The sequence below is a fragment of the Lepidochelys kempii genome, chromosome 8, assembly GCF_965140285.1.
Source record: "Lepidochelys kempii isolate rLepKem1 chromosome 8, rLepKem1.hap1, whole genome shotgun sequence".
In the NCBI taxonomy this organism is placed as follows: Eukaryota; Metazoa; Chordata; order Testudines; family Cheloniidae; genus Lepidochelys; species Lepidochelys kempii.
The window spans coordinates 75532304-75550988 of NC_136387.1; the positions used below are offsets into that span (position 1 = coordinate 75532304).

Consider the following 18685-nt stretch of genomic DNA (forward strand, 5'->3'; position numbering starts at 1 on the left):
TTCAAATCCAGACTGCAGCAAGAAACTGTTGAATTGGAATTCATTTGCAAATTGGGTACAATTAACTTAGGCTTGAATAGAGGCTGGGAGTGGCTAAGTCATTATGCAAGGTAACCTATTTCCCCTTGTTTTTTTCCTAACCCTCCCCCCACCCCCCCCCACCCCCGGCGTTCTTGTTAAACCCTGGATTTGTGCTGGAAATGGCCCAACTTGATTATCATACACATTGTAAGGAGAGTGATCACTTTAGCTTTAGATAAGCTATAGATAAGCTTTAGATAAGCTATTACCAGCAGGAGAGTGGGGTGGGAGGAGGTATTTTTTCATGCTTTGTGTGTATATAAAAAGATCTTCTACATTTTCCACAGTATGCATCCGATGAAGTGAGCTGTAGCTCACGAAAGCTTATGCTCAAATAAATTGGTTAGTCTCTAAGGTGCCACAAGTACTCCTTTTCTTTTTGCGAATACAGACTAACACGGCTGTTACTCTGATCCCTAACACAAAGGCCACTCTTGCCAAATGTCAGTTCCCTGCTCCGAAGTCTGGGGGTGATAGAGCTTCTCAAAGAAAAAGTCACCAGAATTCTTTTGACATAAGAAAAAAAGCTTTGTTTTGCAAACCTCATTCTTGGAAGAAGATGAACTGTTTTAGCTGAAACATTTACCCTCCTGCCCAAAAAGTTCAGCCTGTGACAGACACCAAAAAATGGAAAATTTCAGCCTAATGGTTAAAGTTTGACAGAGTTTTAAGTGACTGAAAATAGTGTCTTAGAATTGAAAATGTCAGGAAACTTTAATAGGTGGTGCTACTAGCCTATAACATTAGGACAATGTACATTTCCTTAGGGCAGAGGTTCTCAAACTATGGCCCGTGGACCACCAGTGGTCTGTGAACTCAATTCAGGTGGTTCGCAGATAGTTTCCTCTAAGGTGTGCGCCTAGGCAGCTGCACACAAGACAGTGAAGGGCCATCCACCTAATTAGTAGAGTTGCAGAGGCATGGGTCCACAATTAGGTGCCTGTACCCGGGAGAAGACACACATGTAAGGTGAGGTGGTGGCCTTGGGAGGAATAGGGGATAGGTGGGAGAGGTAAGTGAGGTGAGAAGAGGGGGTAGGGCGAATTTGGGATGTGCAGGGGTGCAGCCGCCAGAGAAAGAGGCGACTTTTCCCAGCCCCAGGGGTGCGGCTGCCAGGGAGAGATGGCCCTCCTTCCCAGGCTTAGCTCTGTGGCTACTGTGGCGGGGAAGAGACCCCCCACCCTCCTTCCCAGTGCCAGCTTGAGGGCTGCTGCAGTGTGGGAGAGAGGGCACATCCATCACATTAGAAAAGTAAGATTACTGATATTAAACTATGAGTTGTGTGCTTTTATTTATAGAACAAAAAAACCCGTTTTTTTTTTTACGGTAGTTAGCTATCAGTACAAACATTTGGAAAGATCATTAAGTGGTCTGCCGAGACCCTCAGCAATTTTCAAGTGGTTCACAAAAAAAAAAAGTTTGAGAACCACTGCCTTAGGGGAACCCCTGTGGATGCTGGGTCATCTAGTAACTTCTTTTTATTGTGGTATTGCCAATCCTGCATCTAAAACAACTCCTTTCTCCTACTCCACAGTAATGTAGAGGAACTATGGTCCTTCCAAAACGACAATAGACGCTCTCGATGGTCCCGAAACACTTATTTGTATGAAATTATGCTTGGACCTCCATATATGTGCTATCTCAGTTTTCTCTCAAGAATAGACCTTACCCAGGACTAGGGTTCCCCCGCCCTTACTCTGAATAGTATAATTTATCAGATAAAGTTGTTCATATTCATTCTAGCGTGATCTGATCCATTTTAATGGAGGCAGTCTTCTATAGCATTTTTTTTTGTGTGAGCGGAGGGGGTGGGGGACTAAGGAGTTTAGTAGGTTCCAAGTTCCTTGCCTGTTGAGGATTATGAGAGAGGTGAGAGTCAACCTCTGAGAGACTATTCTGCTTGTGGCTGAACAGTTATTGTACATCAGAGCAACTGATATTTTTTCTTGTCAATTCTTTCCTGGTTGGTGAAGCAATAACTACTTCCAGTTAAGACATTCCTTCATCAGGATGAGGAAAGAAGAAATTATACCATCCCTGGAAAATAATTATCCCTCTTTAATAATAAGTACAGTATTTGCAAATTATGGGCCAAATCTTCAAACGATATGGAAACCTCCAACTTCTTTGATATTAAGGGTAGTTGTAGGTGATCCTGTGCATTCTCTTGTTAAACTTGTTTATTTGGAAGTTATTTTTATTACTGGTAAAACATGATGACTTGTAATATATCAGAAATAAAACTAAATATTTGCAGATTTTAAACAGACATCCTCCTTTTGGAAACCAAATAAAAGAATCTGTGCTACACCTGCCAAAATATGAACTTGGCATTGAACAGGTAAATTCTTCCAATTGCTTTACTGGGTAATGCTTTTTATGATTGTTTTGCTTTAGAATTCTGCTAACATAGTAAAAATAAAATGTTTCAATAAAATATTACAATAGTAAATGTGTAAGTTCCACATCGGGGAATATGAAATGAGGCATGCCCTCTTCAACCTTTCCATGTGTTGTTAAAGGCCTGCCCATTTAATTTATATATATTGTGTGTTCCTAACATTGTTCTTTGTGACCTCTCTATGGCCACACTCCACATTTTAGGAAATATTGTCATAAGAAATCAAATGTTCCTGAAACACAAGTTCATTCAAAGACTTCTTGAGTTAGTTGTCTACATTCTACACAAAATATCTGATCTCTTTCTTTTCTTGTTTCTTCTGTTTGTCAGCAACCTTTTTATGTTAAAAGATGCGAAAGGAGACAGTTCACCTATTGATCTAGCTCTTTTGAATATGTAAATCTGACAGCTCTCTTCCATCTTAAATATCAAACATGAGGCAAAAAGAGGTCAATAAGAACTTTTTTCTGTTTTTAGATATCAGATTCAGGAACATACAGAAACAATAGCTGATTAGAATCAAATAATTGATACCATGCATATCAAAGGAGTCATGACCTAATGCTTTGGGTGGGAGACAGGAAATCCTGAATTCTGATACTCACTCCCTCTGTGGTGTTGGGCAAGTCACTTAACCAGTCTGCCTCAGCTTTCTCATCTGCAAAATGTGGATAATAACACTTAATTGCCTCATAGAGTTGTTAAGACAATTAGTTACAGTTTGTACTTTGAAGATGAAAAACTTGATATAAGTTTAAAGTGTTATGACTATTATAATAATCAATTCCGTTTTAGTCTGTCATTTTGTAGATTAGCACAAGTACTTGAATAATGTATTAGTAAGTCTAAAATCCTTTTCAGAAGGAAAAGTTAACAATGATAAATGCTGCACAAAGATCGGCCTGCATTATTAAAGTTTTTTTCTCCTATAAAATTGAAGCAAGAAGTATCTAGTTTTCTTGCTTCATCCCCAGACATATTTACATACGAATTAATAGGAGAAAAGGAGGATTTTTCTTGTCTTATTCGGTATTCTTTCCTGTGAAGCTAAGATTTTGACACATGTATTTGTGTCTGATGCATTTTTTGTTTATGCCAACAATAGAGGATCAGTATTTAATGTATTTACTCTTTTTCAGCCAAGATTTATTGTGATTATATTTTAATTTATATAATCCAAATTGGACCCATAATAGCTGATATCAGTAACTGAAAAAAACCAAGACATCTCAAATCAGCATTTGAAATAGCATTATATTGTTTATGAAAAATATACATACATGTAAAATACACTTTGTTTTTACCATAAGTTTCTCCAAAGCAATTATTTCCCATATTTTCCATAAAAATTCTTCAAAATTACGGGCACAGTTCATTTTTTTAGAATTTGGTGATCATGTTACTGTCTTCCATTAACCACTGATTAATCTTTTAAATGGTATAATTAGTACCCAGCTGTTAAACTTAGTAAAGGGATACGGAAGCTTTGACTGTTAGATTACCAACGTGAGCCAGACTGAACTATGCAGTGTTGTAGTTGTCAGTCCCAGGATATTAGAGAGACAAGGTGGGTGAGGCAATATCTTTGATTGGATCAACTTCTGTTGGTGAGAGAGACGAACTTTTGAGCTGCTGCTTCTACCAGACCTGAAGAAGAGCTCTATGTAAGCTTATGCTCAAATTTGTTAGTCTCTAAGGTTACACAAGTACTCCTTTTCTTTTTGTAAATACAGACTAACACAGCTACTACTCCGAAACCTATGTAAGCCTGAAAGCTTGTCTCACTCACGAACAGAAGTAAGTCCAATAAAAAATATTCCCTCCTGCCCCTTGTCTCCCACATAGAACTGGCAGTTGTGACTGTAAGTCATTATAATAGGAAGGTTCTTTAGGGGTTTGTGAGAAAGAAGTTGATGGTCTCAGTCTAATTTGTCATGAAAAAAGTCCACTCTCAAAACTGCCATGATTAGCGCTCATCATTGCAGTCTTAACATTAGAAAAAGAATGGAGACCGAACTAGCTTCACTCGCCTAAAGTAGTCTCCTTCTAAATCAGACAGATACTCATTCGAATGAGGAACAGGGCAAGTGCTGAGAAAGCTTGCCTTGCTGCTGTCTGTAATGAACTTGTTATTTGGGTGAATGGAATAATAGTTGATTCACTTGCATCACCAGTCTGACATATTTTGAAAACACTAGGATTACTTAATAAAGTTCTAGTAAAATAGGTATTTTATAAATTCCATATTTCTAGAAAGCACCTGGTTTAAAGACTGTAAAACATGTTGAAATGCTAGTAGAAACAGGGCATGAATCTTTATTTCTGGTGTTTGAACTCCAGCAATGGATACATGAGGAGCATTCATATCTATCTTTGGATTTACTAGTAAACAGACTGTTCCACCAGAAATCACTGGTGGGCATCCCTCATAGAATCAGGTTTCTATTTTCCTTGGCAGTGAACAGAAGGGGTTTTTCTGTGCTGTTCCATTCATCTTTGGCTAGAAGTGCAGAGCATCTTTGAACAGTCATTCAAACTTAGAATCTCGGCAATGAACTCACGATGATCGCCCTTTCTGATTGTGGACAAAATAAATGTGTGTTCTGTTGAAATTGCACCTGTCCAAATTGAGCCTTTGTTCTTGGTGTACAAATTCATGAAAAGGAGTGTGGCTTACTCTGAAGTGTTTTTACTGGTTATATCATTTTATGTATGATTTATTTTCCTAGCTTGCAAAATATAATGATACAGTGGCTGAAATCTTAGTGACCATCATATTAACAAACTTTGAACAACTTCAGATTAAGAGAACTGCACCAGATTTTCACTATGTAACCTTACTCATAGGAGATGCTGATAATCAAGTGGTTTTTAAACAGAAAATTATGTAAGTGTGATCAGTCATGTTATTTACATCTTTAGGAATGTCATTTTGTATTATTTCCATGAAGAGTCAAATAATATATAGTTGGTGTAACATTTTTTATATTAATGAGACTAACGAAATATCTGTTATTTTAGTGGAAGTCCTGCTGCAAATGGATTCCCTAGGCCCTATTCTCTGTTGCTCTGTGTCCTGTGCAAAATGCGTATAAAGTGCTTCCTGATTTCGTAGCATTTTACAGGTGCTTTGCACTGGTGTAAATGGCTAAACAAGGCGCAGTCCAAAAAAGTCAGTCCCCTTGCATATATCATGCCATTCTAAATATCTGTGCAGTTGTGTTATCAATTTTATTGATTATATTGAAGCCAAAAGCATCCAGTTTTAATATAAATACACAAAATTTACATTACTTAATGCTTACAGAAAGGAAACTTTTTGAATTGTTACTCATGAAAATTAGGTACTGAATTATTTACATAGGCAGCACTTGCCTACCTTCCCTACACACGTTTTTTTCACCTGGCGGAGGAATTAGACACTCTCTCTCCAGTTGGATGAGCTGTACATGAAGGGAATGGGAAACAAAGAGTAAAATAAATCTTCTCCAACTAAATGACCTGCACCTGGGTCCTGATCAAGTCCTCACAAAGAGGAAGGCGTGCTCTTTCCACCTTGCAAAACTGGAATGTCATCTCAGGACCCTGGCTATCTTAGGGCTGCATCCCTGAAGGCACATCCTATTGGAATGTTTTTGAGACCCCTCATCAATTTGATCCCCTGAATCAAAACTGCTCTATGGTCTTTTACCAGATTTCCATACTGCTAGCATCGCAAATAACGTGACTTTTTTTCATAAAATGTTTACCACTATCTTACTGTCCATTGATGGACAGTATATATAATCATTATATTATTATATGTTGCAGGGATTCTGTCTTGCTGAAAAATGGAAATTGGACTAAAAAAATTGAAGTGAAAAGAGCTCTTAAATCTGAGGAACTTAGTATAAATTTAATTAGCTCTGAATATGGTAGGTTTATTGATATGATTAGTACTTTAAAATATACTTTTAAAGATGTTGAATAAATAGTGAAACCAGTTTCCTTTATACCAACCCAAAACTTCAATAAAAATTAATTAATTATGAGATTTTTTTTCTAATGTAACTGTTTCATGTTAGTGTCATATACGTTGCAAGTCATCTCTCCTTGCTCCCTAGGATTTAACCTGAGCCCTTCTCCCCAAAACTCTTTAGAAGACGACTCCAAAACATTTCAGCCCATACTTATCCCCATCCATCCCCAAAGTTTTCCAATCTCCTCTCCATCAGTTCTGAGCCACATACCAATTCATCATATCAGATTTGCCTGATTTAACATTGATTCTCTTAATGGCAAATCGCTCCTTGTCTTTAACCTTGTGTAAATGGTAATATAAGAAAATATTTTTCAATTTACATAAACATTTTTGTGTTCCATTTCTAAAAGTTGGGGTGGATATTCAGCAAAACTATACAGCCTTTTACTTAGGACCAAAAAGGTTTGGAAATGAAGTGGTTTTACAAAGAAAATTAGAAGCTGAGTCTTCACCTATGTATCATGCCTCTTCAATAAGATCAACAGGAGCGAGAAAGGATACAGGTAATTAATAATACTCTAAAGAATAGAGTCCCATATCCTGCTCCTGTTGAGGTCAATGGACGTTTGGTCAGTTACTTCAATATGAGCCGGACTGGGCCCCATATTTGTTCATCTTTCTTCACTTTTGGGTAAAATGTTGTATGAAAACACACTACAATATATTAAGGAATTTAGTGTACTGTGGCTTTGAATCCAGTATAGACAGTTGTGACTATTTCCATCAAGTCACAACAAGGGCATAAAGTGTTGCTGTATTGGCTCAATAGGTAGTGAAGTACGTTTCCATAGGGAAATGAATTAGGGAGAGAAGTTGGACATCTAGTACCTCATGCCTTCAGAGTTTTAGGGTGGTGTTGACATGATGCTCACAGCTTTTAGTGGGAACAGTTATTGCTTTGCTATGAAAACAGTCTTAGCAACCCAAAGAGGAAGTCTCTCTGACAAACAAGAAGCAGTTGACTTTTTTGACCCAAAAGTTTTTTGAGGGTGAACAAAAATCTAGTGTCATGGATGACTTTGTTCCTTTTTCTCCCTGAGAAACCCTCAATAAAATCAGTGAAATAGAAAAACGGCAGCATTTCTTCTTCTATTACCTCAGGAGGTGCCTGTAACCGAGAGACCACCTACATGAAACTTGGGAACAGAGAATGCAGCCATCACTGTAAAAATAAAGATGTATGTGGACACGACTGCTGTGAGTTTCATGAAACCTCATTATTTCTAACATCTAAATTCAAAGGATCTAATTCCCTCATTTACACAAGTGTAAATTAGGATTAATTTTGTTGATATTAATGGTGACATTGGTATAAAAAGAGTACACAGCAAGAGAATCATGCTTAAAATGTCACTATGATGCAATCTAAAAAGTAAAAATTAATAAATAACTGCAGTATAATTATTCTGTAGCGAATACAACGAAGAGTAATATTTTACAGAATTTGATAGCAATGTCAAGCTTTTCATATTTTTGTATGAAAACAAATGCATCAAAAATTGTCTCTTATAAAACATCTAAGATGAAATCTTAGCCCTGTTGAAGTCAAAATTCCCATTGACTCAAATGGGGCCTGTATTTTACCCCTAAAATTTAATCTGAAGAATCTTCAATTCCTTTTCTTAGGTAAAATTGGAGTTTCACAGAAATCTGAGTTAAAGAGAGATTCAAAGTTTTCTTCATACCTAGCTGATTTAAGGAACAGAAATGCAATTTCATCAGTTCCCCCAGTCAAACGACTAAAGGTTCGTTTTAACACACGTTCCTGAAATTTTTTTTATTTAATCTTATTTATTGAATATATAAGTATTATGGGTTGAAGGTATTTTGTTAATCACATACAGACACATAGGATCAAATGTGTCCCATTGCTGTGAAATATGGAAATAGCAAAGGAACACAAAAAAGATAGGAAAGGCCCAGTAATCTTGGAAGGGTGTAGCTGCTAAGTTGTATGCTTCCCATGAGCCTGTGGAAGCCTTTTTCTGCAAACACTGCCTGATTTGTACTCTGCAGATTTAGGAAAGTATGGTGGACTAAGTAGCAGGCATAGCTGGAAGCCACCATTCTATGTGGCAACCTAGGGAAATACTACCTGAAATTATAAGTAAAAATTAATACTGGTGTCCTGAGAGAATTATGCTGCCAGGGGAGATGTTAAGAGTAACATTATTTTTAGATTCTTAGACTCTACAAAGTATCAAGGCTAAGCGCTTTGCCCCCTGGATGTGCCTGCAAATCTCTCTTCCCTATGGGAAGAATGTAGCATCTGAGTTTCTGCAATGCTTATTTCCCCCTCCTTGCAGTTTTTTCTGCAGTGGAGGATGATTTGGCCCATAGATAACAGAGAAAGAAGTGTGGTTAACAGTCTGGTCTTGCTGAGATATTTGCATTACTCCAAGATCTCACTGGCTAAATTGAGTAATGTGATTTATAAAACTTTTTAAAAAATCTGTTCCATCAGGTAGCTGCACATTTCATGCATTAATTCTATAAAATATGAATAACAACTTTCTTCCTATAGTGGCTTCCCTATTTTTTGGAAAGTGCAAGTGGTGTGATGCAGACTATTTACAATAATACACTAATCATCTGTAATAATTTTTTTTAGATGCAGATACAGTTAAATAAATCTCAAAATGTGGATCTGAAACCATTTGTTTTTACACCGAAATCTTTGCTGCCAGCATTGCCAAGGTATTATATTATCGCTATAAGTAAAATAAAATTTAAAACCTGCTCAGTTTAAATTCTCTCACTGGCATAAGCAGTGAAGACCTGTTTTATGAATCAAATTATTTTTAATTTGCAACTTTCTTGTGACTCTGTTTTACTGATTTGTATGAAGGTCTGACTACACACAGTCTTCTGCCTCAGCTTCACGAGAACACTGGAATAATGTTAACATCCTTGGTAGACCTCAGAACCAACTGCAATCAGAGAGTTATGAAAAGAGTGGTAAGTTATTACTAATGTATGAGATTTTCTATGATTTTTTTCATTGTTTTGAATTAAACGTTTCTTGCAGAATTAAACCTGTTGAAATCACTACAGCAACCACCATAGTGCTGCAGGGAACTGCATAATTAGGGCAATACAATATGTTCTGTCAAGGTAAGGAACTTGATTTGACATTGGCTTTTCTTCTAAAAATCAATTAAAGTTTCAAGAACAGATCTCAGCCAATAAATGTCCCTTAAAGGAAAAATGTACTGGTTAGTTCTAATACCTTAGGGCCCAATTCTGTAAAAACTTATTACTGAGTTGGATGCTTATGACTGTGCTCATTCCCATTGATGCCAGTTGTAATGCATCAGATAGTTTACCTCTATCTCCTTCTTTTTCCACACACGTTTCCCATCATCAGTGGAGTATCTGAGTGAAAAGTGAGCATTATGCTTTGTATTGTTGGGCTCTTAAAACAGCTAAATTAACCTTTAGTAAAACCTCTCTATTTATATTAAAAACTAAAGTTTTATTTTAATATCTTTCAAGGTTCTAATTGCTCCATAAATGTGAGCATATATCAATAGTCAATGAAACTTTATTGCTGCTTCCCATCATTGTTGATGAAGGTCCCAATCCTACCACATAAACTATTTTCATTTACATACACTGCATGTTAAGTGCTTTCCATTTCTAGTGCACGGCGATTTACAGTATACAATTGTGTTCTATTTCCAGTGTTCAAAAGGTAACAAAAGAAATAGAAAATACTGCTAACTTGAATGTGTATCTCCAGAAATGTACTGCCTCCACATCTGCTTATGCTCATTTCTGCTACTCAAGCAATGAAAGGAAATGAAAACCCTTCTGCATAGTACTCTCAAATAATGTTTTAGTGCAGCTATCTCTACATATTTTAGTTAAATGCTTTTAAAATTAATTGTTTAAAATGTGTTAGTCTGCTGTGATTAGTTTTGGGGAGTTGAATTTATAGGAGAGGGAGACAGTGAGTAAGACTAAATAGAGTGAATAAAGAGCAAATGAATGGGGTGGGAAGGTAAAGGGACTGGGCTTGTCCGTTTTAAACTTGCACTCTATCAAACCATAATTCTCACACTTGAAGAAAAAATTAAATCAGAGGTGACTTGAAATATTCTTTATAAGGGTCCCTTGCTGGAATTTGCTGTGAAGATGACTGTTTTCTTAAAATAATGTTGAGAAAAAGTGTGTAGCTAACATAGTTTGCTTTTTTTATAGGTTGAACAAATACTCTTAAGCATGTAATCCAGAGTTTTACACCCCTATTATAATTGCATTACAGATTTCTCTTGGGAACATTCTGTGACTGTAAGTGAGGAGAGCCATCAGACAATGACGTCAAAGAAAAATTTTAAAGAATCTTTAATGCAGCATTTGACTAATGCAGATAAAAGCAGCTCTTGGTTTTCAGAGGCTTTGAATGTGAACTTTGAATTGGGAGATGAAGTTTGGGATGATTTTGATGACAAATTAATACATGCTAGCAGCTTTTTCACTGGTGTGGAGAGTAGAGATTTAGGTAAAATTATTTTGGTGTAACCTATTGTTTATAATTGTCACTGTATGTACCAAATGGACAGTGCACCAGATAATCTTCCTCAAATTAACTCTTTGCCCCCTTTTTGTTAAAAGTGATTATGATCTGAAGTAAAATTTAACTTAAAATCTGTGGGTAACTTAATTGACCAGCTGATTTAGAATTGTTGTTTAAAGACAGATTTTTCATTCAAGATTATTGCAGCCTAAATATCAAAGATAGTTTTCTACTCAACCTTCATTCACAGTCTCAGAAGTTGGGTGTTTGTTAAAATGATGAGCAGGGAAATAGTTAATGTTTTCACTTAAATTGTTTCCAATTTGGTACAGTTAATTGTAGGCCTTACCAACAAATTATAGACTCAGCACTTGCTAGCCCTCTCAATCACCATAGACTTCAGAGATTTTAAGATCAATAGATTTTGCCTTTTTTCAGCAGGCAAGTTCTACTGTCTAAATGCTGAAATTACTTTGCAATTGCCAAAGATTACTCCCTTTTTGTGGCCTGAATTACAGACACCATATCCACCTTTTCCCCATACATTATATCATAGTCAGGTTCATGGACCTGATTTCATGTGTATTATTCCCTATTTCACAATCACAGTGAAGCTGGTTCTTCCTGATTGAGTCCATAACCAATCCCTCTCACAAAGACAGATGACTGGAAGAGCCATCCACAGTATTTGATTAGAATACAGGTTGCGAGAAGGGAAAGTTTCCTTTCTTCCACTGTCTCTCCATGTAAATATTCACTTTTTAGGCCCTTTTCTATAAGGTGCAGAGCACCTTCAAATCTCAGTGAAGTAAATGGAATTTGCAGAATTGGGCCTATTCACCAGGGCCTGGGTAGGATAGCTCTATCAGGATGCATGCTTTAAGTTAGGAAAATAATGGTTTCTGAAAATTAGGAATTGTTTTGGCCCTTCTGCTTTCTATGTTTCAATAAGCAGTGTGGTTTTGAAGACAAAATAAACCTTTGTTAAAGTGCATATTGAATTAAGCATTACTTGTACTCACAAGTGAATGTAACCATATTAAAGTAAATACACTTGCAATGTATTTCCTTCTGTTCTTCTGCAGCTATATACGTGCTTAAAATCAATAGAAAAGAAATATAAGGAAACAAGTGTATTAAAAGTCTCCAAATTATCATGAAAGTCAAATGATAGATCAATTCAGAATTCGTGATAATTTTGTAAATATGTGAATTTGTTGTTTTTTATTTATGCTGCAGTGTGGATAAATGTTAACTTTAAAATTAATCAACAGGTAAAGCACCAGAAAAAAATGGGAGTTTTACAAATGTTAAGTTAAACTCTTAAAATAGGCTGCATCTACACTGACAAAAACATGACCCTTAATTCACCCCTGTTGGTAGCAATGGCAGGAGCTGTACCATAGATAGGGCTCAAGCAGGCTAAACTGTTTTCACCACCATTTTGTCTATCCCCACTCTGAGCAGAGTTGACCAATACAATGGTAAAAACACCTGTCTAAATTAGTTTCTTCTTCAAATGGTGGTCCCTATGTGTATTCCACATGTGGACACACAGGCGCATCATGCACTTGAGACCAGAGATTTCTAGCAAATAGTGTCTGTTGGACCACACCTGTGCAGTTGTTCTCATATTCCATACCAAAGGTATAAGGGGTGGTTTGAACTGATATCTCTCCAGTTCCTTCTTACCTCAGCATAGCCTGAGTCAGAATCCTCTGTCTCCAAAGAGTATTGTCTACATCTTGTACAGAGTTCTAGTATTTTACCATATTAGTAGTTTCCCCCACCTCAGGGACCTTTTTCCATTTTTCCCTTTGGGAGAAGGACTGTGCCCAGAGTCCCAGGTTTTTAGAACTGTCTCTCCTATACCTGCTCCTTCTCGATCAGTGATGAACACCAATGCTGCCTTTACTGCCTTGGGGAGGCTTATATCTCTGCCAAGTGCAGCAACTGCTGCTGCTTCCCTCCCTGAAACTGAGATGGACGAGAGCTTTGACTGAGAAAGTACCTTATGGAGAAGGCCATGAGACTCCCATCAGATCCAGGCTGGGGAGAACTCCTGTACATCGGCTTCAGGCTGTGAGCAGTGCCCCTTTGAGGACAAGCTCTGGAATAGAGACGAGTTGTTAAGCCCAAGGAATCATTACTTTAGGGCTTTCATGAGAGTAAGGGGCACTCTCATAGACATACGAACATATCTCCTAGATCTGCTCTTAAAAGAGAGGCTCCCTTTCTGTCTCTATTCAAGTTATGTGTGTCCTAAAGACTTAGGTCCACCTAAATCTTCTGGCCACAAGAGTAAGGCGCAAAGGAGAAAGTATCCGTCGGTACTGGCTCTGGCTCCAACTCTTAAGCTGGAAGATAAGCACCAACTGAAATCTCCAAGTTGGACTCCTCTTTGATGATTGACTCCCAGCAGGGTCCACTGATGATCATGTCCATAGTCACACTGGATCCATCGGTTCTGGCTCCCATAATGCTTCGCACCCAGGGACAGACTGAAACTTAACTCTCTGAGGGTGAGATAAGGCAAAAATATCCTCCAACCTCCTCCTCTTCAAGTGCTTGCTCATGTCCATTCCATATTAGCTGTGTGTGCTCGCCACGTGCACTGGTGCCGGAAGTTTTTCCCTCAGTAGTATCCATAGGGGACCAACTCTGGCACCCTCTGGTTCCCTCCACCCTCAGTTCCTTCTTGCCGTCAGTGATGGTGCTGGAACGTCTGCTGCTTCAGCTAGCATTTTGCTCGTTCAGTGTTTCTTATGAACGTTTTCCTGTAAAATAGTTGTACATAGTTAATAGTTCCCTTAGTGTTGATTCTAATTTAGCCGGTCCTGGATGGGATTCAGCCTAGGGACAGAGCATGCCCTGGTCCCCATGCTTTAAGACTGTGATAGTTGTAAGCAGCCTATGCCCATCAGTGACCCGCACAGTAGCTGTTTAAGGTGTCTGGGCGAAGGGCACATAAGTGACAAGTGTCACACTGGTAAATCCTTTAAACCCCGGTCAAAAAAGGAGAGAGACATCCTTCTCAGGGCGCTCCTGATGGAGTCTGCACTAACTCTGGCACCGGAGCAGAGGTCTGACTCGGCCCCAAACACCGCAGTATCGGTGCAGAGCGCCCCGCCAGTGCCATCTACAAGCTGGCACCGATCCCCTTCTCTGGATCTGGCCAAGAAGCTGAAGAGGACCATGAGGGGAAGATCTCCCACTTCCCATAAGGGAAAGGAGAGGGCCAGAGGAGAGCAAAGACCCGTGCTGGGCAGCTCAGCACATCCATCAGGGAGTCGGGCCCCAGCTCAAGTCGAGTGGTCTAGCCAATCCTGTAACATGCCTGCCATGCTGGACGGTGACGAGGGCCTCCGTCAACTAGAGGTCCTGTCGACACCCGACGCCCTGCAGGCTGCACAGGAGATCCCGACGCTACTGGTGCCGCCCACACTGGCTCCAGCAATACCCCGGTGCAGGGGTAAACCCACCTTGAGACCTCCCTCTGTGTCCCTGCCTCAGCAGCACCGCTCCCCATCAGAAGAAGAGAGTAGCTCTCTTCTTCTTCTTCAAGTGCTGTCCCTGTGGGTGCTCCACTCTAGGTGCTGGTGCATCCCGGCGCCATTGATCGGAGATTTTCGGTAGCAGTGCCTGGTCGGGACGCAGGCACTCAGTTGGTATCTCCCGTCTCGTTGGAATCTTCCTGAGTGCCTGCATCCCGCACCCCCTTCAGTTCCTTCTCAACCGTCCCCGGCTGAAGACGGGACTCGGAGCAGTGCTACTTCTCTTCCCTGGTCTCTGTAGGCATAAAGTATCAAAGAATATAGAAATTGTCATTAGTTACATCCCAGTTGTTTCCCTTCCTTTAGTGTAGTTACATAGTTAGTTACTTAGTTAAAAAAAACAATAACTTTTCGCTTCAGGCTTGTCTCCTGCTGAGACACTCTCCCCTGCCATTTCTAGTTCACAATGCCAGGGGCTTCAGGATTCAAAAAGTGTGTTTCCTGTCAGGACTCCATGCCATGGTCTGATGGGCACTCACATTGTGTGAAGTGCCTTGGAGAAACCCACATTCCTGCAAAGTGCCTCCACTGTACAAGCCTCAAGTCAAGGGCTCGGCACGACAGGGACCTGTGGCTTAAAATGCTTCTGATGAAAAAATCTCTGCAGCCGCTTTCGGAGAAAGTTAAACCCGCTCCCCGGCCAGATCCAAACCAGTGGAGAACATTGCTTCACCCTTTTTGGAACAGAGGCAAGAAGCACAGTAGTCTCATAGGAGAGACTCTGACAAAGGTAAAGGGTCTCCTTTGGTAAAGGAGACTCTGACAAAGGTAAAGAGATCCTTACCCTCTGTGCTGACAGCGCCACAGGCAGGCGTCTCAGCTCTTTCTAAAGCCTCAGCTGTGGCTCCCACAGACCGCAGAGGCAGGAACCCAACCTCCCGTACCGGAAGGGTCTCCGCGGCACCGAGTGCCTCAGCACTAAAAATAGCCACGGTGCTAGCTGTGCACTCTGCCCCGGTGCCAACAAGGACGTCAGCACTGACCCCTTCTGCGCTAAAAATAGCCGCGGTGCCGACTGCGCACTCTGCCCCAGTGCCAGAAAGGATTTCGGCACCGGGCCTGCCTCCTGCCCCGGCACCAGCAGTGGACCCCCTGCAGGGCACCGCCAACAGACCTGCGGCACCGCTGACCCTTCCTCTTCAACTTGCAAATGCGCTAGAGCACAGACCAGGCTCAGCGCAGCCCAGGGAGCAGGAGCAACAGTTCCTCACTCAGTGTGACCTCTCAGTGCCACCTGAGCCTAACTCTGTTTCTGGATACACAGGGCTCACTCTTCGAACAGCCACTCTCACCACCTGAACTGGCTACCTTCAGGGACTGCGAACACGATACACAGCAGCAGGTGGAGTTCTCGCCACCTGCCTCTCCTCCTCCACCGGACCCTCTTCCACCTCAGGCTACGGTCCTCAGCTACCAGTCTCAGTTTCCCTACTTCCCTTCCCTTCCCCCGTGGACAGCACCTGGGTTCTCCTACCCTATGCCTTGGCCCCAGTGGTACCCTTGGCCACATCCTCAGACCTCTTGCACGAAACCGCTTCTGTGCCTCGATCTCCAGCTCTGTTCACTTCTAGAGTACCTGAACCCCCTCCTGAGAACATGAGCTATGAACCATATCCTGACTCACCGACCCCTAATTCTCCATCTGCTCCAGACAGAGCCCTCTCCCCCCCGCCTCCACAGAATGTGGATGACTGTAAACAATTTCAAGAGCTTTTCAAGAGGGTGGCACTCAGTCAAGGCATCCCCCTAGAAGAGGTTCAGGAGACACAACACAAACTCTGCAGAATCCTTCAACCCTCTGCACCCTCAAAGATCACGCTCCCTATAATTGAAGCACCCCTGGAACCAGCTGACACTCTGGCACACTCCACCTTCTTTATTAGCTACCTGCAGAAAGGCCGAATGTAAATACTATGTTCCTGCTAAGGATGCTGACTTCCTATTTTCTCACCCCACAACCGAACTCTCTTGTCATGGATGCAGTCGCACAAAGGACGAAACAACCACGATATCGGCCCATCCCGCAAGACAAGGACCTTAAACACCTTGACGTCTTAGGATGCAAGGTTTACACATCCTCCACTCTACAATTCAGGATTGCAAACTGCTCTGCACTCCTCACCAGTTACGACCTTGATAACTACAATAAACTTTTTGAATTTGCCTCCTACATCCAGAGGACAGGAGAGCGGACTTTAAATCAATTCTGAGCAAGGGCCAATTGATTTTCCAGAATGGCCCTACAAGCCTTTTTAGACATGGCAGACACAGCAGCCTGTACTACTGCGACTGCTGTGGTTATGCGCAGATCTTAATGGCTTTCTGCATCTGGCATCCCTAAAGATCTGCAGACCAAAGTGGAGGACCTCCCCTTTGATAAAGACAAACCGTTTTCTAAAAAAAAATCGGATGAACTACTTCACAATATGAAAAATTCTAGAGCAACACTGCGAACCCTGGATATTCACCCATCTCTTCCCAGAAGACAACGATACCAACCTTACCAAAGATCACGCACACAACAATATTATCGGCGTCAACCCAAACCATAGGACATAAATGGGAATCTCTCTAGACCCCCTAAGCGCAGACAAAATCAAGCTCAAGCAACCACCTCCCACCCATCCAGGAATAAACAACAATTTTGCAATGTTGGTCGAGGGTCTGGGTGACCACCCCTTGATTCCACACCCTACTTGCCCATTTGTCCACCGCCTCCAGAGTTTCCAACATGCCTTGCAGCGTATTACACAGGATCGCTGGGTCCTCGAAATAGTTCAGTCCGGTTACTCTATCCCATTCATATCCTATCCTCCTACCCTTCCCCATCCCTCTTCAGGGACCCCTCTCACAAGCACCTACTTTGCGTAGAAGTGGCTCACCTTCTCTAGCTAGGCACAGTAGAACCTGTGCCGATGCAACACTGAGGGAAAGGATTCTACTCCCATTACTTCCTGACCCAGAAAAAGACTGGGGGATGGAGGCCTATACTACATCTACGCTGACTGAACAAATTCGCGAGGACACAAAAATTCAAGATGGTCACACTGGGCACAATGATTCCTGCACTGGATCAAGAGGACTGGTTCACAGCCCTCGACCTACAGGATGCTTATTTTCATATATCAATTCATCCAGCTCACAGACGCTTCCTACAATTTGCAATCGGTCACAACCATTTTCAGTACAGAGTTCTTCTTTTTGGCCTCTCCACAGCACCAAGAGTCTTTTCCAAAACTCTAGTCCTGGTCATAGCTCACCTCCACAAACGTGGGATCATGCTTTTCCCCTACCTGGACAATTGCCTCAAAGGCAACTCCTATGGCAAGACACTTCAAGCTACCGGTTTCGCCATCTCCCTCTTTCACAGCCTAGGCCTCCAAATAAACATCCAAAAATCCACCCTGACACCTACACAACAGATCGAGTTCATCAGAGCTCATCTCGACTCAATCTAGAGCAGAGCCTCGGTCCCATATCACAGATTCCTCGCTATCACGCAGCTCATACGCACACTCTCTATTTGTCCGAGGACACAGGCAAGAATCTATCTACAGCTCCCTGGTCACATGGTAGCCACCACCTTCGTGGCCCAATATGCCAGGCTACACATGAGATGTCTTCAGGGCTGGCTCAATTCCAATTTCAAACCCAACAGACACACCTTAGGGCCGCTGCTAACTCCTCCATCCAATGTTCTAGCTTCCCTACATTGGTGGACAAGACCAGAAAACCTCTGCAAGGGGGTTTCCTTCCAGCAATGATCCCCAACACTCATGCTCACCACGGACGCGTCCCTAATCGGTTGGGGAGTGCATCTAGGGGGACACAGGGCACAAGGCTGGTGGTCCAAATCAGAGATGCACCTACACATAAATCTCTTAAAGCTCAGAGCAGTGAGGCGAGCATGCCTTCACTTTTCCCCTCATAAAGAACAAATCTTTTTGGGTCTTAACAGACAACATAACATGTATATACTACATCAACAGACAAGGGGGAGCCCGATCACATTCCCTTTGCATGGAAGCCATCTGACTATGGAATTGGTGCATACAACATCAAATACAAGTCATCACTTCCTGCCTACCAGGCTGCCACAACACTACTGC

General features: G+C 41.2%; 1 protein-coding gene across 1 annotated transcript in view; it reads left to right on the forward strand.

Annotated features, from left to right (window-relative positions):
- Positions 1-18685, forward strand: part of HFM1 (helicase for meiosis 1) — a 123420-nt gene that overhangs the window by 81487 nt on the left and 23248 nt on the right. The window contains exons 26-34 of the mRNA XM_073358226.2: positions 2339-2422; positions 5212-5369; positions 6293-6396; positions 6854-7006; positions 7605-7700; positions 8130-8248; positions 9115-9200; positions 9352-9461; positions 10771-11007. Coding sequence (XP_073214327.1) covers positions 2339-2422; positions 5212-5369; positions 6293-6396; positions 6854-7006; positions 7605-7700; positions 8130-8248; positions 9115-9200; positions 9352-9461; positions 10771-11007 — 1147 coding nt within the window. The remainder of the gene's footprint in view (positions 1-2338; positions 2423-5211; positions 5370-6292; positions 6397-6853; positions 7007-7604; positions 7701-8129; positions 8249-9114; positions 9201-9351; positions 9462-10770; positions 11008-18685) is intronic.